Source organism: Terrapene carolina, unplaced genomic scaffold (assembly GCF_002925995.2).
Source record: "Terrapene carolina triunguis isolate 2854851 unplaced genomic scaffold, T_m_triunguis-2.0 Scaffold62, whole genome shotgun sequence".
In the NCBI taxonomy this organism is placed as follows: domain Eukaryota; kingdom Metazoa; phylum Chordata; order Testudines; family Emydidae; genus Terrapene; species Terrapene triunguis.
The window spans coordinates 17,891,803-17,918,678 of record NW_020664413.1 but is presented as its reverse complement, the minus strand read 5'-3'; the positions used below and the strand labels follow the sequence as shown (position 1 = coordinate 17,918,678).

The following is a 26,876-nucleotide window of genomic DNA, read 5'->3' as shown; positions in this document are numbered from 1 at the left end:
GTCAATCTAAGTACGTCGACTTCAGCTACGTTATTCACGTAGCTGAAGTTGCGTAACTTAGATCGATCCCATGCCTAGTGTAGACCAGGGCTTAGAGTCTGAAGTCAGTAACACTTTCACTTGCACAAGTGTGTCAGACTCAGCTGCAAGGAGTTTCCTTAGCCACATAACGTGACTGACGTGAGCACCTTCCAATTCCTATCTCTATATGACATGTATGGTGTTGAAATGGACTCAGAGATTAGTTTATACAAACTACCAAAATACAAAAGCATGCGAGAAGCAAACCATTTCAAAACCAGATGGGATCAGCCTGTGCCCCAAAAGCGCAGTCACTTCAAAAGCTGTGAAAGACATCATCTTAATTACAACGGAGCAAATCTTGGTAAATATAACTACTGTATTTCTTGTAATCCGCTGTGACCACTTGGCCCCACTATAAGCTAACACAAAAGGAAGTACAGGTATAATCAAGCACAGAGAATCCACCTTTGTTTTGACAAAGAGAAGACATTTATATAACATAATAAAAGTTTGTTGTGGAAGAGGATGGTAAAAGACGAGGAATAAAATTGTAAGGCTATAAAATGCTAAGTTGCCAGGTATGAGTATATCTAACAGTCCCTTGCATATCACAATTTAAGCCTTGTTTATGATTCAGAAATGAGTTATCTATCGATGTACCTAGGTTCTCATAACCATGCAGTACAAAAGTTGTAACACATTAGCCAATGCATTTAATTTATTGAAATGCTTGTGGATTGCACTATACATGGCTAGCTACATTATGTTTAACAAACTACTCAAAGAGACGTGCAACTCTTAAACTTGAGTACGTGCAGCCGTAGCAAGTGGTTTTGACCAGTTTTAACTGTTATGAGCCATTCATCATAATCTTCATGAAGATGTAAATGTTCTATACAATAACATGACTAGTCCATTATAATATAAATGTATTAGCCTATACTGTTCATGTGGGGCTTTCTGCACTCTGTAATTTTTTAAAAGGCATCGATCAGTTCATTCATCCTGTACTTATTAAAATAGTTATTCTTTCCTCACTGATTTTCAGGTAAACTTTAAAATAAAGCAAGCAACCTGGGCTATACTGCACAGTTATATAAAAGCAGACCTAGGAAATGTATTTAGCAATAATAACTAGCACTTATATGGTGCTTTACACTTTTAAAGCACTGTACAACATCTCTTTCAGGTACATTTTCCTCATTTAACAGGTGGGAAAACAAAGAGCGAGAGCAGTACTTCTGACCTCATTTATATCAATGCAATTTCATTGATTTCAAGAGGGTGGCATGTGTGTAACTGCAGGAAGTATTTGGCCCAAACAGGCTAAGTGATTTGCCCAAAGCATACATAGTTAGTGGCAGAGCTGAGGTTAGAAATCCAGTATTTCTCGCTACCACTCCATTACTTAAACTACAAAACTTTGCACTCATTTATCCACAGGTACAGCGCCAACAGAAATAGTGTACAGTTTCCCCATAATGTCCCCTGACTAGAATACTTCCCACCCTGGACTTGGATAGCCCATCTCTAGTTTTGGAAATATAATTCCATGTCTATTTAATTCTTTACTCCAGTCTCTGTGTCTTGAAGCCTCTGAACAGACTACTGATAAAGGTATCAGTTGTGATGAAAACTATAGTAATGTATACAGTTGTCTATCAAGAACAGAAATGAGACCACTATTTCATTTCCAACTGCCTCTGTAGGGAAAGCATTTCCAATCACCACCAATTCAGACCTGTCATTTAAAATTAAAGTCCCTGCCAAGTCTACAAGCCAACCACATCTCTTGCTCCCACTTTTAAAATCAGTCACTATTTAAACACTATACAGATTTAAGAAAATAATAACTTGATTGTCACATCTATAGCGCCACACATTGGTATTGATCCATGAGGAGAACAACCACTAAAGTAGGAACAGCTGCTCTCACTGAGTATATATGTAACCTTGTATAATTAACTAATTTCAGACTCTTTAATGTAAATGCCAACAGCTGAGGCAAACAAGGAGGTCACTCAGATCTGATATGGGGGCTAAGACTGTTATCAGCATGATAGCAGAGAGCTAACAAAATAAAATTGAGATAATTATTCCAGGGACTTGCAGCACAACTTGCATATTAACTCAGCTTAAGAATGCTTTGATGAATTCAATTGAAGTCAATTAATTACATTTCCAAGTCAGATGAATACACAGTCAAAACACTGTAGGTACTGCATGTTATTTGATCACTGAATATTTAACAGAGATGGCAGAGTTTCAGTTTCTGGACTGTTTAGCTAGTTCTTTGAGCAATCAAATGATGTCTGAACACATTATTATAACTGGAACTAATATGAAATCTCTATAGCCAAATGCAAGTCAATCTAATTTCTTAATGATTTTTCAAAACAGGCAAGCTTCAAACTGTTTTTATTTTGAACTGAATTAAAGCCTTCATGTTGAAACTACATGGATGTTCCTTAGTTACAAAGAAGAAAACTTTATGGGCCAGAAGACAGTCTTCAACCAGTGGAAGCCATGTTGGATTTACTCCTTACTGATAAGAGAATGTCAGAATAATAGGGAAGCTCAGAATAAGTAACCTTGAGCTCACTGAGTTCAGCAAAGAAAGGAATGGAATCATAGACAGCAACATTCAAGTATTAGATTTCAGAAAGGCACATTTTGGGAAAGGTAGCGTACAATGGGAAGAAGTATTAAAATCCACCAATGAGCAGTAATGGTGGGAAATCCCTATAGGTGATCCATAAAGGTACTATAACCAAAGTACAACAAACTGCAGTTCAACTGGGAAAAAAAGAATGCAAGATGGAGCTGCAGAAAAATCTGAAATGAATCAAAACCACACTGGAAACAGAAAAGGGAGTGAGCAAACAAACAAAAATTCTTAGAATCAGAGGAGGTGTCCAGAAAAGAGAAGAGCAGGGGGAAAAAAATCAAAGTTTATGAAAACCAAAGAAATATAACTAAGGCCTTTTACAAATATATCACGTGAAAGAAGTATTGAGGAGTTCATTGTTTGAGCACTGACCACTTTCAAGTCCGACTGATTTCAAGAGGAGTCAAGGGCACACAGCGTCTTGAAGGACTAAAAAGTACACCACAGAGAACAATCCTTCATTGACAAGGGATAGACTGAATGATCTAAGAGGTCCATGTCCAACTGCTATGATTCTGTGAATCTCCTACTGAAATGAGTTTATTATCAATCATTATCCAAACCACTTGAATTCAAGAAAATGCAGTACACCAAGGTGTCTGGGAAGGAATTCTACCATGACAAGAATCATAATCAAGTATTTTTCAATCTAAGACTCACAGGGGTGGGTCATTTCAGAGGTAGCTATGACATGGTGTCCATTTAGTCCTGTCAACTGCTAAGAAGTTTCATGAACACTGACTATTCTCAAGAGAGCCACAAATATCATGGGGATGTAGAAGCAAATCTTGTGAGTCTACAATTTTCCACAATGCATTATGGCAACCTGTCTCACAAAAATCTATCACTAAATGTGTGTGAAATATTTCAAACCATTTTATATATATATATATATATACACACCCACACTAAAAGGCTGAGTTTTTTTCTTTTGCATTTTGATACAATCTCATTCAAAATTTTGATAAATATTTGAATAAATCATGTATCCAATTTCTTGAAAATAGTTCCATTTTTTAAGTGAAAACGGCCTTGCATTGAAAGCCAAAAACTTGTTTCACACATTTTCAGTTTGAAAACAGCCATTTTGTTGCAATTTTGAATAAAGCAAAAGTGTGAGGGTTGAAAATTGCATTCAACAAAACAGCAACCTCTGTTGTATATAATTCTACCAAACAAAAGATTTTAATTTCACTTAAGTTTAGCTATGACTGTACCTTGTCCTCTCAGAAATCAGTACAAACCTTAACTCAGTCATCATTTTCAATATCTTCTTTAAAAGGGCTCAGTACTGCACCACAGCAGTCAGTGGAAGTTTTCCCATTGATTTTAATGGGAGGAAGATCAGGCCGCATATGTATAATTTTGACAATCATGCTTTGCCTTGAGAGTATACTAATAGATCCATGATTAATAAATTTGCTATCCCCTATTTTAAATGTGTCATAATCTAACCCAAAATCATTTAAAATAATTTTACAGTTCTACCACTGAAGTTTTTTTAAAAAGAGCAATAAAATATAGGGATGGATGGCTCAAAAACAGAACTTTAACCATCTGGATGATGCATTAATATCTATTTGGTATCAACCAAACATTGTTATTGTCCGATGTGTTTTTGGTGACCTAAATGGAATGAGAAAATGGTTCAGTTCATTTCTTTGTGGACAGCTGTCCACACTACAAAAACAGTAACTGGCAGCAGTGTTGGCAGTGTCAGTAGGGAGCCCATGGATTTGACATACTTTGAAATGAAAATATGTTATCACTCCTAGAAGAAGATTGTTTGAAATATGGTGGCTGAAATGTCATGAGGAAGCATGCACTACCATTGTTCATGCTGTGCTTATCCTGTGGGTAAATAAAGGTCACAATAACAAATGCCTTCACTTTGTGCATACAAAATACTTGTGTGTACACTTTACACATTCGAAAGCTATTCACGTGCAAATGTCTGCACCTGCAAAACTTGGGCACATGTATGTATAGGTGCATATGCAAGAAGCATGGTAGAGGCCTTGCTGAAAATGTACCCCTTAGTATCTCAATCTGTTTTTCATTGGTCACTTTGTGTATACATACTACAACCACCTCCAATTTCTTCATGTCTGCTGTCAGCAACACCATTGTCAATATGAGCAACTATTCTAGAAATTTGTAAAAGCCACGCTGATTTGCTTTTCACTCTTTGATAGAGCCTTGTTTACTCTGTAGTGTCCAAACTTATTTTATTCCAAAAGTGGTGCCGCTATAGAAAATTGTCAGATCCTAAGTTTGTCTGTCAACTAGTGCTGTTAATAATAATTTGCATCCATATAGCAACTTTCTTCAAAGGATATCAGTGCATTTTACAATCACCATTTAATTAAACCTCCAAGCAACTTGTGAAGAAGGTGTTATTAATTATTATACCCATTTTAGAAATGATTAAATTGAAATACAAGGAGGTTAAGTGATTTTCCCAAGATCACAAAGTGCGTCAGTGAACAGAAATGAGAACTGAGGCATCCTGATTCCCAGTTTTCTACTCGAATCATCATATTCCCTATCTTCCTATAGTATTTGCTTTACTGAAGTATCTGAGATACAGACCAAGATATTCCAGTTCTACTCAGGATCCCCATCTCTTCAAAGTCTCCAAAGTGGTCTCATAGTTCTGTCATGACTGGTGAGGCACAGAGCACTTCTTGCATGGCACGGAGGGCTTTGAACTCCCACTGAGCCAATGTCCTTTGACTATGGGGCAAGTGACAAGTCCTGAGTTCTCATTTCAGTTCTCTGACTCAGTTTGACACTTTGGGAGTTGAGGGCATTCAGCACCTCATTGGTTGAGTCTGTATCACCTAAAATACCTGTTATTTTGCTTAATGAAATATAACAGTAGGATTTTTAAATGTGCTCAGCGTCGCCTAGCTCTGTTCTCACTGAAGTTATCACTGACTCATATGAGAGCTATGTTAGGCCAATAGTGAACAATTCTGAAAAATTTACCCACGAAGACCCGTGCCCTCTTTGCTGTTAAGAAACAGAGCTGTTTAATTATCTGTGTTACTCAAAATAGCATAGGAGTTGAATGTCTTGGTGACTCTCTAAAATGCTTGAAGAAAGGATCATCTTCATTTCACAATTTACATCAAGTATTCAGAGTCCTCTGTGCACAGATTTCAGTCTGAGTTAATATGCCAACTAGAGATACTGAAGTTACACCTCAAAGACCTGGATAACTCCTGACACAGGATACCCATTGAACTGAAGTCAGGGTGGATATTTAATTACTGTAGTACAGCTGCCCTGGAAGAGGTTTTGCTGGGTCAGTACTGGAAATTTTGTTTCACTGGTGCGGTCATGTAATTTTTGTAGCAGTGTGGTCAGAAATGATATTTTATCACAGTGGTTAAAAGTTGGAGATTTTTTTAACCTCTGAGTTTCAACATGCTCATCATAAAAGGTGACATGCATTGCTTTTTCCTAAAATAATCCTTGTCCCCGCCTGAAAGAAAACCTGATGTCTATTTCTGTTCTTTTTAGCACAAAGTTTAAGACCTCATGCATTTGGCAGTTCAAAATGTTATGACTGAGACTTGGTCCAGCTTTTATTCCTTAGAAGCCAAAGTACCTTCTCTACCACGGGAATCCTCTTTCATGTCACCACTTGAATGGTTGGCTTAGTGATAGAGCTGAAAACTGAGTCTCTGTTTGATTAGTAGATTGTACTTGGAACATCATTTAATAAGTCTCAGACCCAAACAAGCTACTGCCTACACTTAATATTCCCACCCATTAGTTGTCATTAGCTTGTTAGGCAAGCTGTATATACAGTTCAGGAATATAAATCCAGAACATAATTTCCTAAAGCTAAACTCACTGGTTTTCCTTCACTGAAGTGTATTTAAACTAACAGTATATTTCATTTAGCTTACATAGTGTCTTGGCCAAGATTCACAATGCAGGAGGACTAGCTGGATCACCAGCCAGGACACTACACCACAATCACACTCCACAATATTTCCTCCCCTGTGCAGATTTTCCCCAACCTAGAACCAGACACCTGCCTCCTTACTACAGAGTCTCCTCACACAGATCCTTGTGCTGGTCTAAGTTGTGGGTTGGTAGTATTCATAGGTGCAAACAAATGTGATCCTGTAATTCTTATTCACATGAGTAGCCCCATTAAGCATGTGGGACAACTTATAGTAGTAAGAACTATGTTTGTTAGTTGCTTTTGCAAGATCAGACCCTCAGTTTGTAAACTCTTCAAGACAAAGATCTGTTATTTTATGTCTGTTATGCAAATATATATATGTATTCCTCCCTTTCACAGTAAGTGGGTAGCATAATTTCTAAAAACAAACAGTCTGTTCAGTAAACTGAATTGATGCTGACACTTCTAATGCCCTAAAATTTCTGGTTTAGCACCTTCCAATGGTGAGTCTGTTACACAACATCGGACAAAGGGGAAACATTTACAGAGTTGGTCATTCCATGATAGCATGAAGAACATTTATTTCCATTCCTGGAAAGACTCCCTGGTGAGGAAAAAGACATTTCCCAAGACTAGCTGCTGCTATCACAGTGGGAGTTTGAAAAGCTATCCAAGAAACAGATATGGGTTTGGAACAAAGTGTTATACTGCATCAAAGCTCTGCTGCACTAGGGTTAAGAACAGGAATGAAAATACAATTTTTATTTGACATGTCCCCATGTGGAAGGAGAGAAGCTTGCCTGACTGTGCAAGGAAACTTTCTGTGCCTGCAGTAATGGAAACACATGCCCAATAGTTGCTCACACTTTTGATAATGAACCCTATAACACAGGAACAATGTTTATCTGTCATTTAAGTACAGTGCTCTCATATAGATAAATTACACAAGACAGGTGTGTTACAAAACCTGTCTTGATTTTTCTAAGTTAAAATAATAAAGTAAAGCTGGGCAATTATTGTGTGAATCATAACACTGGTGACTGAGAAACACTCTGCTATGTCATACCCACCAGGACCAGAAATCTGCACAAGATTCAGAGTTTCCTTCCATCCTTCTCTGGGAGGGAGTGTTTGGGGGTGACGTCATGGATGTAGTGACACTTACAAAGAGCACGGGCATTTGGATAGTGGCCTTTGCACAATTCACAGTCCTCTCCTTTCCTCATGGCACTATAGCTCAATCATGCAACAATGGGCTTCTCACTAATTGCTGTCCCAAACACTGTCTCAAGAGTGTTTCAAGGTGTGGAGAAGGAAGCAGTGCTAGATAATGCAATTCTCTGCAGGTTTGAGGGGGGGAAAGCAGTCATCCTCTCAGCCCCAACCTTGCTTTGCCCAGAGCCAGGTGGCTCCAATGCTATGAGAGTTATATAACTCCCCTATAAAACACTTCCCTGTGTCCAGCATAGATGGCCATTCTGGGATCAGGAGTCAGCAGGAGATATGCCATGGAGCTGCTGCTCTCTATCCTCTTTGTACCTGCTTTGGTACCAGTCCAAACGGAGGTGCAATCTGGCCATCTGTCATAAATAATCACTATGTGTTTTTCTAATTAGTTTTTCTAAGGCAAAGTCTTTGGCGAAATAGCTAACATCTAAAAACATCAAGATTTAACCAGTCTGGATGTAGAATCCATTGAGCTTGACTTCCTTGGAAAGTCAGTTATCCTTGCTACTGAAACATGTGTACTATATAAAGGGAGCCTAAAGTGACTCAAGAAGAGGAAACTGAGAAGAAGGCATGAAAACATTCCCTTAAGAGACACTGTAAAATCCATTTACCTGTGGACACTGGCTCCACTGTCCCCAGTCAGACATTACACACTCATTAGGGCAGTAAAGAGTACACTTTTGGGCTTCATTAGGGATTTCAGACTGATCACACAGCGTAATGGGCACAGTCTCGCCTTCACCATCCTCAGCAGTATTTACACATCTACAGGGAGAAAATTAATAATCAATTACATCTGGTAGATAACAGCTTAAGGTATAGAACAACAGGGGTGCTTATTGACAACAGATCTGTATGTTTCCAAATGAGCCATTATATATACACCATGGGTCTGCACAGTAAACCCGATCAAACCATTTGTTACAAATAATATTAATTATGAATTTAGAGAATTGTTTTCAAACCTATGCTAACTCAATGCGGACTTCCTGTATGCATTTGTTATTTGTAAATATTCAATAATAATTGAATAATTTTAAACTATGAGATGCAAGCTTTAAATTTTGACTTCTTGCTTTGTGTGGTTGCCATGTGAATATGAATAAATAATTGGTCACCTATGTCACATGATATTATTTCTGCTCCCTGACTGGAAGACAGTGTTTTAAAGAGGAGACTATGAAATAATAAACACACTTCCAGAACAAATTTTTGGAGGAATAATCACTAGTAACATTCATAAAAAGTTGAAGATAGAGGAATACTTTCCTGAATAATTAGTGGTTGCATGAAATACTTGCAAATGATTAATATTACTCCATAAATCGCAGTGAACTGAATGTGGTGGTTTTATTTGAAAAAAATATTAGTGAATCCAAATTTTTCCTTATTGTTGTTTAGCCTGCTCTACTATATATCTGGAATGTCAAAGGAAGAGTTCCAATTTAGGCACTGTATGACTTTAAAGAGGTCATGATCATAACATTCTATAGGTGCTTGGCTGGCTGGTTCTTGCTTACATGCTCAGGGTCTAGCTAATCACCATATGTGGGGTCAGAAAGGAATTTTCTCCAGAGCAGATTGGCAGTGATCTTGGGGAATTTTTGCCTTCCTCTGCAGCATGTGGGTTCAGGTCACTTGCCAGGATTATCTGAGTACATCTCACCTAATCATTTCCCAGCCATTGCAAGGGCCTCGGGCACTGGTGAACCTTGGTCCCTCCTATTCTGTCTGTGGCTCATAATAGACTAGTCTCCTGCAGGTTGTAATACTTTGGTCTCATTTCAGTTGTTAGGTTAGTGTGCAGGTGCTAGGTGGTGTTGGTGACCTATGATGTACAGGAGGTCAGACTAGATGATCTAATAGTCCCTTCTGACCTTTAACTCTATGACTATGAATAAAACTGCATTTGAGGGCAGCTTTGTCTGTAAACCTTTAAATGTCAATGCACACCTCTTTCCACTTCAGAGATGTTGGACATTCACGTTCATAAATCCAGTTACTTTTTCCTTATGAAAAAAAAGTTTTAGCTTCTGTATATTTAAAATAATTATGCCTTTCTTTTCACGCACCTGATTTTTCTAGTTTGTATTCCGTCTCCACAGTGGAGGGAATTTTGTTCGCTGTTGATTTTGCATGGAGACCATGGTTCTACTACCCAGGAATACTGATTGCACTCAGTGTAACATGGGACTGCCTCATACACCTGCCAGGGAAAAGAATCAAAATTATTCATTTGAACCACTGAGTATCTCCACAGAAATGCCTTAGGAAAACAACAATAAAAAGGACACCACTGAAAAACACCCCTGATTATGTTTGTTATACTAAAAATGGTGTAAAAGATTTAAATTCATTGATTCACTATTGACTTGCTGAAAGATGTGCAAATATGTAATGAATTATATGGATGTAGCATCTCTAGAAAAAAGAATAAATAAAAAGCTATTTTCTAAAGCCTGAACAAGAATTCCATTACAATTTCATTTGCTCAGACTCCTCACACATCATCTATCAGGTGTCCCTTCCCACAATTATACAGCATATTGTATCCTTAGACTCCTTTAAGACACTAACTGAAATATAAGAAGCATTTACTTTTTGCATTTAGTGTGTCCTTATAAGTCATTCGCTGTACAGAAATGAAATTTTACGCATTCTGAGCATTTTTTAAACAAAAAATTGTAAATACATTTCCCCCTAACAGCCACTTAACTTCCATATGTCTTCCAGGCAAACACTATTGTGTATTCATGTGAACTCTGTTTTCTTCATGTAAAGAATACATCTGAAAGCCTGAAAAATGTTTACAACAGCTATTCAAGCTTTAGGAACACTGTACGGAGAAACATTATATAAAAGTGTGTTTTTATGTTTAAATTAATAAATGTATTAACATTGTTTTCAAGGAATACTTTAACGGGCAGCTTCCTGTGCATTTAGTTTGGTTGTATTTCACTGAACTTGGCCAATAAATCCAGCTTGCCTGCATAATTGAAGCTGAACTTTTAAGACACAGTGCTCTCCATTGCTCATTATGAAACACAATACACCATGCTGGAAAAAAAAAAAAAAAAAAACTGCATATAAGATATTGCTCTCCAGCACACCAAAATCTTCTTTGTCTTCCTGCTGGGGAACAGCTCTATTCTGACAATTACAATGACTGTAACTCATACCTTTTCTTACAAAATGAGAAACTTTTACCATACTGTTGTAGTTCACAATTTCATTAAAAAATGGCAGATGATGTCCATTCATGTTCTGGCATTAACAATAAGGAAGCCTTATTTGCAATATTTTTTTTTGGGGGGGGGGGAAGAGGACTAGAGATAAAGTACTGTATAATGGAAAACAAGATTGGTGCAGTGTCTGCATGTTGGTTGCAAATCAAATGAATAAGAGAATATTTATTTTCTATTCCTAAGGTGCTTTTTAACAATGTCAGAAACTAATTTTAACTGTAGGCCTGTCTCCAGCTCTGTGTATACAGTGTTCAGGTTTAGCTGAAAGGGGCATGAGATAAACTGAAAAGTGAAAATATGTGAGGACAAAATGAAAGAAGACAGAGGAATGGAAGCGAGGATTGGTGAGAGGAAAGTAAGGCTTTAACTAGTAAAAGAATCATATTTCATGCCATGAAAGCTGAAATGGGAAACGGGAGGGTCAGAAGCCAATTGCTGTTAGAACAAGGAGGTGATAACTGCAACAAAGAAGTCAGCTTAGAAGGATGTGATAAGAGGAGAGAGATAAGAAGTGTAGCTATTTAAAAATAATGGAAATGAATAAAAATGGAAGGAAAAGCAACAAATCTCAATTATTGAGCCTGTGGATCAAGGATGACAGGATATAACAAAGGCCCTACTTCAGGGACAATAAAAGTTTGTTCATGGGTGGGATGTGTTCTTTCTGCATATTTTTAAGCCTGAGTCATATTTCAAGCTCTGTGTGCACATAACAATGGGCCAGGTTCACTCGTGCTAATACATGGGGCTGAAAATTACACTTCCATGTAATAACTACATGCCAGTACAGAGCCACCATAAATAAGGGCAAGTGGCATTACACTGGCACCCTTATCTTGGTGTTTCTGGAGATGGAGGAGGATAATTTTATGTTTCCAACTTCATCTCTCACCAGAGGGATGGGGGTCTTGCACAAAGTTCACTATCAGCTCGCATTGCACAGCAACTAGTGAATCTGAGCTAATCATGTCTTTACAATGAGGCACTGACATATATAAGGTTCAGGGATACTTAGATCTGTGGCTAGGGAGCTAATATAAATAGTAAGACATTCCTTCTTACACATGTAATGAGTGGTCTAGCAGCAACAATACTGACATATTTTGCTGTACACTAATTCTAATTAATATTAATCTGAGTTACACAAGTGCAATGAGAAGAGAATATAGCCCTTTAATTACCATTAATTGGAGGGACTGCTAGTTTCATTAACACACGGGAATGACAAATGTCCTTGCTGAAAAGTCTAGGGAGGCAAAGTGTGTTCCAGTGGTTACAGCAGGTGGCTTGGTGCCAAATTCCTTTCCTTCTATTCCAGATTCTGCCACTGACTCACTATTTGACCTTGAACTAGTTACTCCACCTTTGTGAGTTAGTTTATCCAGCTGTGAAATGGGCATAGTAATTCTTTTCTGCTAAGTATAGTGATACCTTTAATTAATATTTGCGAAGCATCTCCAGGAGACTGCATGTATAAATGTGAGGAATATTTATTGTTTTCTTGCTGTGAAAAATTGACTATTGCCAGGTGAGGTTCTATGACAAAATGTCCTCTATCATACAGGAGACATTGAAGGTCAACAGTTACATGAAGGTATTACTTCCCAAGATTTGGGCTTGAAATGGGTGCTCTCTAGGTGAACAGAATGATCCTTGTCACAATGGGGAGGCAAATAATATAGACAGGAAAAACAAAAACAAAACAAAACTTAGCCAGCAACATACCAAATTACCTGCAAACTGGTGCTAAACCTCTGTGGAGCCATTTCATTACAGAATGACAAGTCACAAAATATTAACAGAGTGACACTTCAATATGGTGGTCTGATGCCTGACTCATCACATCTTGGGGTTACCAAATGCTGACTGTGAGGATATATTAATGTTTCTTTAAATCTCTAAAAAGAATGGTGGGTCTTGGAAGGTTCTAGAGCCAGAGGGCTCAGTTCTGTTCTGTACCTCCAGATAAAAACAGCCAGGGGTGGGGCAAGTGAGAGGAGGAACAATGGAGTTTTGATTTTACCTGTGTGCCCTCTGAATTTTAGGCTGCAATCTCTGGCAATTTCCCCAGGTCAGTATATGGGCTGTGCAGCAGCTCAGAATCCCTGCAGTGCTTTGTGCACTACAAGGGCTTATGGAGGAAAAGGAACATATGGCCACTTAAGTAGGCCCTACTTTGCTCCTGGGGGAATTCTTCCTTGGAGCCTTGCAGCTCTCGCATGGCCCCTATACCCTGCTGCCAGAGTGGGGGCTGGAATAAATCCCACGGGCTGTACTGTGACGTGGACAAAGAGAAAGAATGGCTTTAGGAAAACTCTTTCCCCTATTGTAATGAAGCTCCTTGTTCAGTGTTAGACTTAACTGACCGTGAATCATTACTTTTGTCATTTGGCATCATTGTAATGCCTGCCAGGATGCAAGCATTGCAACACAATTTCAGGACACTGCTCCACTATTATTGAGTGACTATTCAAACTTCTCCTCTTCTTAGTTGCTAAGTGGAAAGGGGAGGAATCCTGGCTACTCCAGTGATACATTTCTGTCAGACTGGGAGCTGCAGTCAAACCCATTGACTCCATGAGAACCTACTAGGGACAGATTGGGGGCATATGCCTCTAGAAGTATAGGGCAGGTATCAACAATCTACAGTATCTGTCTTTTTGTATATAGAATAGTAATACTTTATGGACCTTGGCTAGCTGTCAGAACTCTGCTTACAGGGAAGAAGTTAGGTGAGTGTTTGTAGTAGGGGTAGCGTTTCAAGCTAAAATAAACCAAAGAAAATTTAAGAGGGGAAAAAAAAAATTATTTAAAAATGAGTTCCTAAAAGACAACCCACACAGCAAACTGGACTATGCTGTTCTGGATGCTCTCTTTATATAAGGGGCAGGGGTGATATTTTATTCTCCAAACGTGGATCACTTATGACAGAAGCTTCATCATCTCATCTCCTCTGAGGGAAAGTCGGCCATTATAAGGCCGGTCAGCGGTGCAGCAGGGCTAAGGCAGGCTCCCTGCCCGCCCTAGCTCTGCACGGCTCCCAGAAGCAGCAGCATGTCCCCGCTCCTATACATAGGGGCAGTCAGGGGGCTCCACATGCTGCCCTCACCCCAAGCACTGGCTCTGTAGCTCCCATTGGCCAGAAACCGTGGCCAATGGGAGCTGCGGGGGTGGTGCCTATGGACAGGGTGGTGCCTACGGACGGGGCAGTGCGCAGAACCACCTGACCATGCATCCACTTAGGAGCCGGGGCGGGGGTGGGGGGACATGCCACTGCTTCCAGGAGCTGCTTGAGGTAAGAGCCACCCAGAGCCTGCACCCCGACCCTTTCCCTAGCCCTGATCCCCCTCCCACCCTCCAAACCTCTCGATCCTAGCCCAGAGCACCCTCCTGCACCCCAACCCCTCATCCTCATGAGTATCTTTGAAAACTCATGGCAATCAGGGGAGGTCCCGGATGACTAGAAAAAGGGTAATGTAGTGCCCATCTTTAAAAAAGGGAAGGAGGATGATCAGCCTCACCTCATTCCCTGGAAAAATCATGGAGCAGGTCTTCAAGGAATCAATTATGAAGCACTTAGAGGAGAGGAAAGTGATCAGGAACAGTCAGCATGGATTCACCAAGGACAAGTCATGCCTGACTAACCTAATTGCCTTCTATGATGAGATAACTGGCTCTGTGGATGAGGGGAAAGCAGTGGATATGTTATTCCTTGACTTTAGCAAAGCTTTTGATATGGTCTCCCACAGTATTCTTGCCAACAAGTTAAAGAAGTATGGGCTGGATGAATGGACTATAAAGTGCATAGAAAGCTGGCTAGATCGTCGGGCTCAACGGGTAGTGATCAATGGCTCCATGTCTAGTTGGCAGCTGGTATCAAGCGGAGTGCCCCAAGGGTCGGTGCTGGGGCCGGTTTTGTTCAATATCTTCATCAATGATCTGGAGGATGGCGTGGACTGCACCCTCAGCAAGTTTGCAGATGACATTAAACTGGGAGGAGTGGTAGATACGCTGGAGGGAAGGGATAGGATACAGAGGGACCTAGACAAATTAGAGGATTGGACCAAAAATATCTGAGGAGGTTCAACAAGGACAAGTGCAGAGTCCTGCACTTTGGATGGAAGAATCCCATGCAGTTCTGCAGAAAAGGACCTAAGGGTTACAGTGGATGAGAAGCTGGATATGAGTCAGCAGTGTGCCTTTGTTGCCAAGAAGGCTAATGGCATTTTGGGCTGTATAAGTAGGGGCATTGCCATCAGATCGAGGTATGTGATCATTCTCCTCTATTCGACATTGGTGAGGCCTTATCTGGAATACTGTGTCCGGTTTTGGGCCCCACACTACAAGAAGGATGTGGACAAATTGGAGAGAGTCCAGCGGTGGGCAACAAAAATGATTAGGGGGCTGGAGCACATGACTTATGAGGTGAGGCTGAGGGAACTGGGATTGTTTAGTCTGCAGAAGAGAAGAATGAGGGGGGATTTGATAGCTGCTTTCAACTACCTGAAAGGGGGTTCCAAAGAGGATGGATCTAGACTGTTCTCAGTGGTACCAGATGACAGAACAAGGAATAATGGTCTCAAGTTGCAGTGGGGGAGGTTTAGGTTGGATAGTAGGAAAATCTTTTTCACTAGGAGGGTGATGAAGCACTGGAATGGGTTACCTAGGGAGGTGGTGGAATCTCCTTCCTTAGAGGTTTTTAAGGTCAGGCTTGACAAAGCTCTGGCTTGGATGATTTAGTTGGGGGTTGGTCCTGCTCTGAGCAGGGGTTTGGACTAGATGACCTCCTGAGGTACCTTCCAACCCTGATATTCTATGATTCTATGATCCCCAGCCCCACCACAGAGTCTGCACCCCCAGCCAGAGCCCTCACACACACACACCCCGTACTCCAAACCCCTCAGCCCCAGCCGAGAGCCCCCTCCTGCACCCCAAATCCTTCATTCCTGGCCCCACACCCCCAGCCCTCACCCTCACCCCCACCCCTCTGCTTCAGTCCAGAGCCTCCTCCCACACTCTGAACCTCTCATTTCTGGCCCCACCCCGGAACCCGCACCCCCAGACCACAGCCCATACCCCCTCACACATCCCAACCTCTTGCCTCAGCTCAGAGCCCCCTCCTGCACCTCAAAGCCCTCATCCCTGGCTCCACCCCAGAGCCCGCACCCCCAGCTAGAGCCCTCACCCCCTCCCACATCCCAACCCATTGCCTCAGCCTGGAACCCCCTCCCAAACCCTGAACTCCTCATTTCTGGCCCCACGCTGGAGCCTGCACCCCCACCCGGAGCCCTCACCTCAACCCCGAGCCAGCCCGGTGAAAATGAGTGAGTGAGTGAGTGAATGAGGGTGGGGAGAGTGAGTGACAGAGGGAGGGGGATGGAGTGAGCAGATGGGTGGGGCCTCGGAGGAGGAGCGGGGCAGGGAGTGGGGCAAGGGTGTTCCGTTTTGTGTGACTAGAAAGTTGGCAACCCTAGTGAACAAACCAAAACAAGTCCTGTTCCCCCGGAGTCCTGCGTCAGCATCCAAACTACTTCTCACAACTCTCCTGAGATTTTGCTCACTTTCCCTCAAGAGCACTTTTTGCTGCCACCTCGGGTAATCAACCTTCTTACTATTCTCCATGATGGCTTCTTTGTCTAACTGAATGTCCCTCAGCTTTAGGATGCAGCTGTGGCCTTGGTTCTCTCTCTGACATCTGTTTCCAGGTGTTCCTTCACCTGCTGCACCTGTCACAGTGAGTTAGGAGAACTTCAGTAGATTTATACAGGCTGCTAGTGTCTGCTAACAGGATGGGTCCGTACCCCATCTCAATACATACTTTATATTCAGTTATATGTTCTAGGTCCTGTTCTGTAAACAGATGCAAGACTGACTGCAGTGGGATTCTGTATGAGTCTGCACTCAGACATTTCTTTACAGGATGGGAGCTGATATTTGTAACTTTGATTCTGGCCTCACAAATGATGAAGTGTAACTTGGTCACAAGCTGTGCTCCTTGTCACAGTGGAACAGGATCATTTTCTAATTTCTCTCTCCTTGCTAGCAATGATATATTTTAATCAATGCTGATTTTTCTTTTTGTATCAGCAGGAGGGTCTCCAAGTCATATCTTCTGCTTATAGTTATATTGTTTAAGAAGATCAAGGGAATGAACCTCATGATTCTGGGTTGCCCAGAGAGTGTGACTCAGCTGTGTTTCTCTGTATGACTTACTGCCATTGGCCTTCACAGAGTTTGTTTAATTGTGTGTTCTCTGAAGCACTATAAAGCAGATAATAAAGTCTGCTCTCTGACAACCACCATCCACTCTCCCTCTGCGAAGTACAACCAAAACCATTAAAATAGTTTACTTAAGTTGTTTTTCTAAATTCTCAGAGTTCACTAGATTTATGAAACCAAAGCACAGTGATAATATATTCACAAAACCCACTGGTGTAGAAATACCAACACTGCACTAGCAACCCAACCCAACTACTCAAGGAAAGGAACAAAAAAAGACAATGAATAGTTGCATGTCCCCTAGTGTCCTCTTTAAATATTGGGAGTTAACTGGAGTAGGGTTGTTTTGTAACTTTCAATTTCCTTCTTTACTTTTAGATCACGGGCCTGATTCAGGGGTCAGTTATGGGACTTTTGCCTCCCTCTGTTGGTGGAGAGGAGCTACAAACCAGTGACAGCTGGACTAAGGATTTCCAGGGCATGTAGAGCTGCCGGAATGGCCCTATGCTGCTCCCCCTTGCAGGAACTTGGTCGACACATTTGCCCACTTCTAAAAATGAATCCAAACTAAACCTTTTGAAGTTTCTAAAATATTTGCTTCACTATTTCCCTCAATTAATTATTATTATTATTATTCATGTGTTTGGGCCAGAAGTGCAAAATACCCCAAGAAATTCTGTTTTCATGGGGTGAAACCATGTCTCATTGAAATCAGTGGGAGTTTTGCCACTGCTTTAAATGGGGTCAGGATTTCACTTATGGTCTTTATGGCAGAATTAGAAGCAGGAAGCACCATACATCTTGTGAAAAATCATATACATTTGAGATACTCATCACCTTTTGCAGACTGAAGAGAATAGAACAACTTGACTACAGATAAAGAAGAATATATGGTGCTTTTATGATCAAACCTAAACTTTCTGAGGTTCATCTATAACTAAACCAAAGACACTTTTGGGTCTTAACCATAAAATAGATAATTGGTACCTGAAGAGGTTCTCCTTCAGTGAATAAAAGGACATAAAGACAAAGCTGCCTTGATTTGTACGGAATGAGACTATTGCACTAGGGACTCTAAGAAATGTGAGCCCAACTCCCGTGGACCTCAGTTTTTAGTCTTAACTGTTAAGTATTTTATTAGAATGCACAGAAACATTATTAATCAGTTCATTTCCTCTTGAATAAATGGTGCTGGAGAAATGTCCTAGTACATGAACATCTGAAAATAATTATGTGATGAGTTGGTAGGATTCTCTTCTTTACTTCCTCAGAAGTTGGTGCAGAGCAATGTTAACTTACTTATCAGATCACCTATAGAAATGGGTGCGCTTGCACAGGTGATCTAAATGATTAAAAGAAATAATGGCTATACTTGAGAGACAAAAGGCCTGCAGTTGCAGGGGATCAGTACTTCTGGAAATCATAGTGACTTCATATTTCAGTGAACATCAAGATTTATTGTCTGTCAAGGTAAATATCGACTCTGGCTTTGCCTTAGTCAATATTTTAGCTTTCCAGTCAGTAGATCTTGATGTTTACCTCAACAGAAGTCAATATCTGCTTATTATATTAGAATAACCAAACTGATCTCTGTAGCAGATGACTGGAAACCCGAGGACATCCTTTTTGCTATTAATTTTTATCAAAATGGAACAAATTCATCCCTGGTATAAACTCATTTCATGTCAATGATCTTGCACCAGGGATACACTAGACCAAATATGTTTAAATAGCCAGAACCCAAGAAATAAAAATGTACTTTTAAACTATGGAGACCACCAAGAATAAAACTAAAAAGCTGTATGTGCCACATAATCTAGTTCTGTAGGGGAGTGAGCTGATTTGCTCTGATTTCCAAAGGCACTTGATGGCAAGGAAGTTTGAACTTAGATATTAAGCACCCCTATTGAGACTTTCCAGCAGGGTTTTCACTTTTTTTTATCCACTTTACTCTCTTTACCCCAGTGCCCAGAGTTCAAGAGCAGGCAGCTGTTAGACTGAATTGTGTTGTAATGATTCTTCTTTTGTTACAGTAAAAGTCCATGTAGAGCCCAAATGACTTTTTAAAATCTGAACTGTGGTCAATGTGGCTTTCACAGACAACTTGACATGATTGGGACTACAGCAAATTGGGAACTACAGCTGCTGTGATGTTTTGTAACCTCAACAGGCACAGTCTGCCTGTCACAAAAGTGGGGGTATTACAAAGTACAGTGTGAGCTCAGCCACAAAGCGATTACCCGCAGTTCTGATTTAGGTGCAGACCTTGAACAATCCCAGTTCATCTAAATTTCATGAGAATTTCCTTTTTGTTAGGTGCTGTATTTACCAGTATGAGAAATGATGTTTGTCTCAGTTAGTAATTAGCACATATTTTGTCTTTTGGCTTCATTCAACTTCAGACAAGCCGTTTAAAAAAAAATGTCTATGGCTTAATTCATTAAGACCACAAATTGGCAAAGCACCCTTAGGTGCTACAGCAATACAAATAAATAAATGATAAACAATATTCAAGTAATTAATGGGCTTAACTGTTTTCCTGAACCTGGATTCATTTAAGCATGTGCTTAAATGCTTATCTGAATTAGGGCCGAATTGGGCTATATATCTGAAGGGAGAATATTACCTTATCAACAAACGTTATATCGTGTAATCCTGAATGACATCACTAAAAGTGTCAAACTTAAAATACTGTGTAAGGATAGTTTGCATACTGACCAAGACTTCTGCAAATATATTAGCCATTCATGGTTTCAAACTGTTTGAACAAATCATTTTTAGGCTATGGCTTATTTGCAAGCTACTAGTTGCAACCATTTGCTGTTTGTTATTCAATATCTGGGTTGTATAGTGAGTTGCCTCAATCATATGATATTGTTTCTGCTCCCTGATTGGAGTCAGGAAAAGAACAAACTAAAAGTAGAGAATAATTCATGGTACAGGATTTTGGAAAAATAATTATGTGTTAAAATTTGTGAAACTATTGAGATTCATGAACTTTTTCATATAAATGCTGGTGATTTGTCCCAATAATCCTACATAACAAGTAATATGATTGCACGTTTCAAAGCAAAACAAATAAAGCACATTCATTCATTAATATATACCTGAAGTAGGAACTCACTAGCCCTTATGGTAAGGATCAAAGAGGATCACTCATAAGCTTAATAAAGGTTACTAAAACCTCAGCTGGTGCCCAACTAAGTTTAGAGAAAACCCACAAAACCACTGAAGTGATCCTACATGTGTCCAAAACATTATGGTGAATGAAAAGGAAATCCATGTTACCCTAACATCTATGTGCCATAATACAAACAAACAAGACCAAGGCCAGTCTGATGTTTTCTGAGTATATATAACTACAATGTGAGGGACCAGGTTAATTCCCAGTTCCTTTTTCTAGTTCCTCTTGCTGTCTGGGACCTCAGCAGTACATTGCTCAGCCCTCCCAAAGGAGGGACATTTCAGGTTGGCCTGAAGCAACCTTTGTTGTTAAGTGAGTAGCACTGCTGATAGGCTTCAAAGGGATTCCCAGAGCAAGGAAGATTTTTGTGATGTCAGGGGGGAGAAACATTTATGAATCTACTCAGAATTCCCTCCATCCCAGACTACCTAATTATAATTCTCACAGTAGCCTGGTATGATTCCCAGTTTACAGATGAAGAAACTGAGGCTGGGAAGTTAAGTGATTTACCCAAGCTAGAGAGAGCGCCAGTATGAGAACTGAGATTCGAATGCTGGAATGCCATATTCCCTGGCTCATGCTCTAACCATCGGTCCACCCTCATTTTACAATCAAAACAATGGCAAGTCTGAGAAGACATTTATGGATGAAGCCATTGTGATTAGTCTCTGAACAAAATTATTGCCAAGCTTGAACTGAACAAAGGTATTGTCAATGTTAGGCCTCAAACTTCCGCTTTGCAGAGGTAAAAAGGGCACGCTTTGCAGAAGTATAAACTAAGACTTGTGGTCAAAACGCGCTGCAACCAGATAACACATTCTAACTCCTATAAAGCGAGATAAGTTGTGCCCCTGGGCACAGCTTGTCCAACCCACAATTAAAACAATTGGCTACAAGAAAATAAGTAAGCATAAATTATACAGTCAAAGCGACACAAGGAGATAAGTAAGCATAAATTATACAGCCAAGGTGACAACGCTAACCACATTAAAGATTTGGCTGACCCTAATTGGTCGGCCTGTTTTAAGACACAGCCGACAGATCAGATAAAAAGTACGAAGGCACGGGACTGTGTGTGTGTTTTGGTCATAAGGGAAACCTGACTCACACCCCCTGAACCGAAGGGGCGTGCACTTTGCGACTGTCCGTACCTAGCCAGTGCGGAAAACGGCCGACTGAAGGGTAACGTATTTTCGGGCGAATGCAGGGTAAGGTAAAGAAGTCTGGTTGCTTGAGCAGAATTGATCTCATGTTGTATCGATACTATAGTGTTAAGATAGTAGTAAGTAGCTGATGAATAATAACTTTACATGTACTTGTGCTTGTCTTCCATTTATATTAATCCTTATTCAGTGCTGGTCTTTATTCTTGCTTTTCTTATTTTGTCTGTGTTGCCTTTATAGTCGAAAGTCATTAAAAACCTTTTTTGAGGAATAATCAGTAGTTTTAATTTTTCTTATACGGGCACTACTCAACCTCATTACATCTGTGTTGGGTGGTGGGAAGTAGCGATCACCCAGGGCCCAATTAGGGTCCTGACGCATGCCTCCCTCTTCCTTTATCTCCGTAGCCATCAACAAAGGAAGTCCTGGTAATGCTACACTACAAAACTGTGGCTTTAAAGTGAGGGATTAGAAGTAAGGAGTAGAAATGAAGAAAGAGACTGTAAAATACTGTTAAAAAGACAATTGAACTCCCAGTACTCCCTCAGCATATTCTTTAAGTGTTCTTTTCCCCCCTCATCCAGTCCTTTTGCCTAACTTTAAAAGCCCTGATCTGTTAGTCAGTCTCTCATTTTCTTCTAATAGATCATTAAATATGCAAAGACAGGTACCTCCGTAATTCAAATTGATAAGTGCAATGAATGGAAAATGTCTTGTTTAAAGAGTTAATTGAAGTGAGATCTACTAAACCACAGTTATTATGGTTGGTACTTACGGAAGTAACATCTCACTGACCAAGGTTTATTAATTTATATTTAGCAGTGCTAAATGTTTTTATTTTCTGTAAAGCTGGTGCACACACTAAAAATGTCAAGCTGTATTATGCTAACGTGTAAGCATTCTTTACTGGAACTTAAAATAAGAAATTGGTGTAATTAAACGTGAAAATATGGGACAAAATATTCTCTAAGTGATTGTTCATTTCAATAAATTCCATCTCTCTAATTAGCAGCAGCAGAAGTTATGAGACCCTAAAGCTCTGTCAGCACTCGTATGAACAGGCTCCCAGCCAGTAATCCACACTGCCTCCCCCAGTAGATGTAACTGTAGAATTATAGCAGCTGGCACCTTTCCTGCAGTGCTGGAACTAGAGTGCAAGACCTTCTCAACACACGCGCTCGCTGCCTTCCAATGATCTGATATGTTAAAAAGTAGAATTCCCTCGGGGCAGTGAAAAACACTTTAACTGCACTTATTGGCTGATCCCAAAGGGCTAATATGAATTGCTTATTCTAGAGTATTGATAGGTCTGAAAACACTAATGATTTTTGTATTTATTATATGACCAATAATACTTCAAACAAGAAGAAAGACAGACAGAAATAGCATTAGCGATTTACTGTAACTATGAGCCTTATCATACAAGATGCTGAGCACAGTGTGGAGTGCTCAACACCTGGCAAGATCAGCTCCTAGATTTCTGAGAGTAGGTTAAACTACTGATGGTTGCAATCCCAATGTAGTGCAATTTAATCTTATATTATTCTGAAGAAATTTAGATGGCAACATATTACACACACACACACACACTTAATTCACTATCAGAAAACTATTTCATCAGAAGTGGTGGTTCTGGACCTCAGAAATGCATTATGCAATGGGGTACCCAATTCTCACCAGCATGTTCAGTGCTCAAATACAATTTTACTGTGCCACCATATACGAGGGCCAAAACTAAGGTGCAGACTCATTAGTGAGAATCTGTTGAATTTTTGAACATCTTCTGCTGATTCTAGAGTCTCTAGATAAGGTAGATTTTGCTTTTTCCCTGACATAAAGCAAGACAAGCAAAGCAAATTTAAGTAGATATGAATAAATTAAAGCTCTGTGTTTTGAAACAACAAATTTTTCTGAAGCAGAGGAATATGTTCAGCAATAACAAAATGACTGTGGTGCCTTTCTGGATCATTCTTAGTTATGCAATAATAATGTTTGATTCGGCCTTAAAGAGAGGAGGTGGAAAAGCTGACTGATGGAGAACCAAGTCCCTTTTTACTAAATGAGAACAATAAAGATCAAGACAGATTGCAACACCAACCTGAGCCTTTGTAGATGTCCATGTTAGCAGGGCATGACAAGCAAAAAGGAGAGAAAATTGTATATTAATTAGTTCAGCTACTGTATTGAAATAAAGCAGAATTCCTGCTTATAAATAAAATTGCTATAACGTAAGGTTGTATCAAAATTACTGGATTTCCCCATCTTTTAGGAGGAAAAAACCTTCCAAGTAGAAATCAAACATATATTTGTGGGTGAATGAAAAGCATAACTGTGCTAAAGAATGAAACAGATTTCATTCAAGTATCTTCAGGGTAGCATAATGGATTCTCAAGATTAAGGTTAGGGGTCAAAAACCCTATGAAGCTTAACTGGAAATGTGGCAAGAAACCCCACAATTGCAGAATACCAATCACAATAGAAATTAAAAACTTGTAGACACATAAATCTTAATTAGGTGATGCTGTGTTTTTTGAAGTATATAGATTAAGATAGAATATATATCAGGCAGAACACAGCCAGCTGTGCTTTATCAGATGGAGCTGGATCTCTATGAATACTAATCAATGACTACAAAATGGATGCCATTGTGGAAAAAATAACTGAACAATAAAAATTCAGCACCATGGATATAGTGTACACCAACACTCAAAAAGAATGCAATCGTGTGGGGAGAGTTTACACCTACACTTGCAAGGAACACATTGGCAGTGCAGTTGCAGAATTACTTAAGTGTCCATGAAAGTTGTTCTGTAGCCTGGAGGAAATCTCACTGTAACAGTATGCCAAAGTGAACAGCACATAATCAACTCCTGTTAATACAATCTGGACAGCACAAAGTCCCCACTGCAATTATTTTAATGAACCTTCAAGAAGAATGCCCTTGTCGAAGTGCCCCAGAAGCCCAAAGCTGGTGCAGCTCCTTGGAAATCTCTCAACAACGCTGCAGCAGTCCTGAACGCGCGCATGCGAGCACAATGTGGCTCCACATAGCAAATTCATTCCTTTAAACCAAAAAAGTGCCTTTTCAGTTTCAGTGCCTGCCCCTGCTGGGATATGAGCCAGAGAGCTTTGGATCCAACAGCCAAGTCCCCTGTCCCATGAAATAAAATAAAAACAGGCAGTGAGCAGCAATAGCACCAGAAGAGCATCTTCTTGGTGCATCTTTATACACTAGGGGATAAGTGTACCGCTGGACAGAAATTTATATCCCAGGAGCACACTTTCAGGTACTCTTCCTTTTTAGAAATATTTTGAATTACGTTTCCACAGCAATCTAGAAGTCTTGGCACTAGGGGATGCAGTACTTGGCTGTCATATACTATTCCCAACATAATCGCAGCAGAATCAAGGAAAACTGACAACTGCGTTTACAGCATTAACAAAGCCTTGGTCTTCAAATGCTCTGAAAGCTTATGCCCAAATAAATGTGTTAGTCTCTAAGGTGCCACAAGGACTCCTTGTTATTTATAGCATAGTAATTAGCTGCATTTTGACTCCCCCTTTTGGCTGAGGTCAGTATTTCACCTTCCTCATTCTGTTAGTGGAGAGCATTAAATGGTTTAGAAATTTAGGTTTTCTGTCTCCATCTCTGATTTAGTAAAGACACAACATGACCACATAAATAACATTCTAGTGTATGGAACACAATCATATAAAACTTCTCCAAAAGAAGTCTACAAACTCATCATAAGTAGTTTATCAGCATTTTGTCTTCATGTCTTAGACCAGCTAAGGTATATGCTGGCTTCTTTTCTATCCCAATTTTAGTCTTGGACACAAGAGAGGAAAAGTTGGGGTTAGTTGGACTGATAACATTCCAGCCAAGAAGCGCAAGAGATTGGTTAGTCATAGGCTTGTTTTGTTTCTCAAATACATACCCAGGGGACTGTCAGAGAGGATACCTGACTGGCCATAAGCAGAAGCAGCACAAATGACTGATAGAGTTTTATGTATCCTCAGCAACAAAAAAGCTGATTCCTCCTCTCCAGCAGCGGGAGCAGAAAAGGAGCCAACTCACAGTGTTATTCCCTCTTCAGTCAGAGGGCAGGAAGGGGTGGCTCACAGGGGCGCGTTCTCTCTTGTTATCCACTTAGCAGTGGGTGCAGAGAAGAGAGGCAATATACTGTCTGAGCCCTGCTCACCAGCAGTGAGATGCAGATGGCAGACAACTTGCAACAACTTCACTAGCACTGGCACTAAAGCGAGTTCCGTACAGAGCCTGATATCCCTGGTCCCATCTGGCCTTAAAGTCTATGAGTCTAATCAATCCCCTCTAGCCACAGGGCTAGAAAGGGGATGTAGCTCACAACCTTATTCTTGCTTCGAATCAGGAAATCTGTCTGAGAAGAGCAGGTATCTCTAGACACCAGAGTATTTGATAGCCTGTAGGGTAGTGTAGCAGAGGTACCTGACTTACTTCCAAATCTGGCAGATGTTAACACTGCCTCTAGAGATGCTATTAACAGAAGTAATTTCTTCTGTGTAATTATAGGTAATACAGACCTCTCTGTGTTATTAGGGTGACACCACATTCATGATAAACTAACTGAATGGAGGTTTTTTCATTGATTTGAAAGTATTGTTGCAAACTCAGACTGTTCTAAAATTTTTACAATCTGACAAATAATGGGGCTTCTTGGATAGTTCTGTTATCATATAAGTGGCTGCAGCTGAATAGGAGTTAAGCACGAAAGAGCCTAATTTTATTCACCAAAGTCATGTGCTATATAAGGCTTATGTGCTGCAGAGAAAAACGCTGTTCCTATTTGAAACTGTTCCCCAGCAAATAAATGCAATTAGTAAAATGAAGGCTCCCTGGAGCCAAGAAATAAATCTTGGCATCTGGCAGGGAATACATGGCAAAGCACACGTATATTGTCTCCTGAGATAATGGGTAATGGTAAACTGTCTCCTTACCCAACACCCTGCAGAGAGAAACCTACACCTCCCCACCTGTTTGGATCTTTGCTCAGAACTTCCTACTCTTTCTGTTGGATTATGGAGAATTTTTTTACATGGGTTGAAGTGGAGTAGGTCAAAATCTGATCCATAAGTGCCCTAACCCTGCTCTGTACCTCAAGGCAGGTAGACATCTTCTTGAATACCCTTCTTTAGGAGCCTGATCCAAATTCACTGGAGTCAATGGAAAGACTCCCACTGT

General features: G+C 40.2%; 1 protein-coding gene across 1 annotated transcript in view; it reads right to left on the bottom strand.

The window, feature by feature from the left end:
- THSD7B (thrombospondin type 1 domain containing 7B) overlaps positions 1-26,876 on the bottom strand; it is a 506,250-nt gene that overhangs the window by 41,360 nt on the left and 438,014 nt on the right. The window contains exons 16-17 of the mRNA XM_026647768.1: positions 9,917-10,050; positions 8,456-8,609 (exon numbers count right to left, since the gene is read on the bottom strand). Of these exons, the coding sequence (XP_026503553.1) occupies positions 8,456-8,609; positions 9,917-10,050 (288 nt within the window). The remainder of the gene's footprint in view (positions 1-8,455; positions 8,610-9,916; positions 10,051-26,876) is intronic.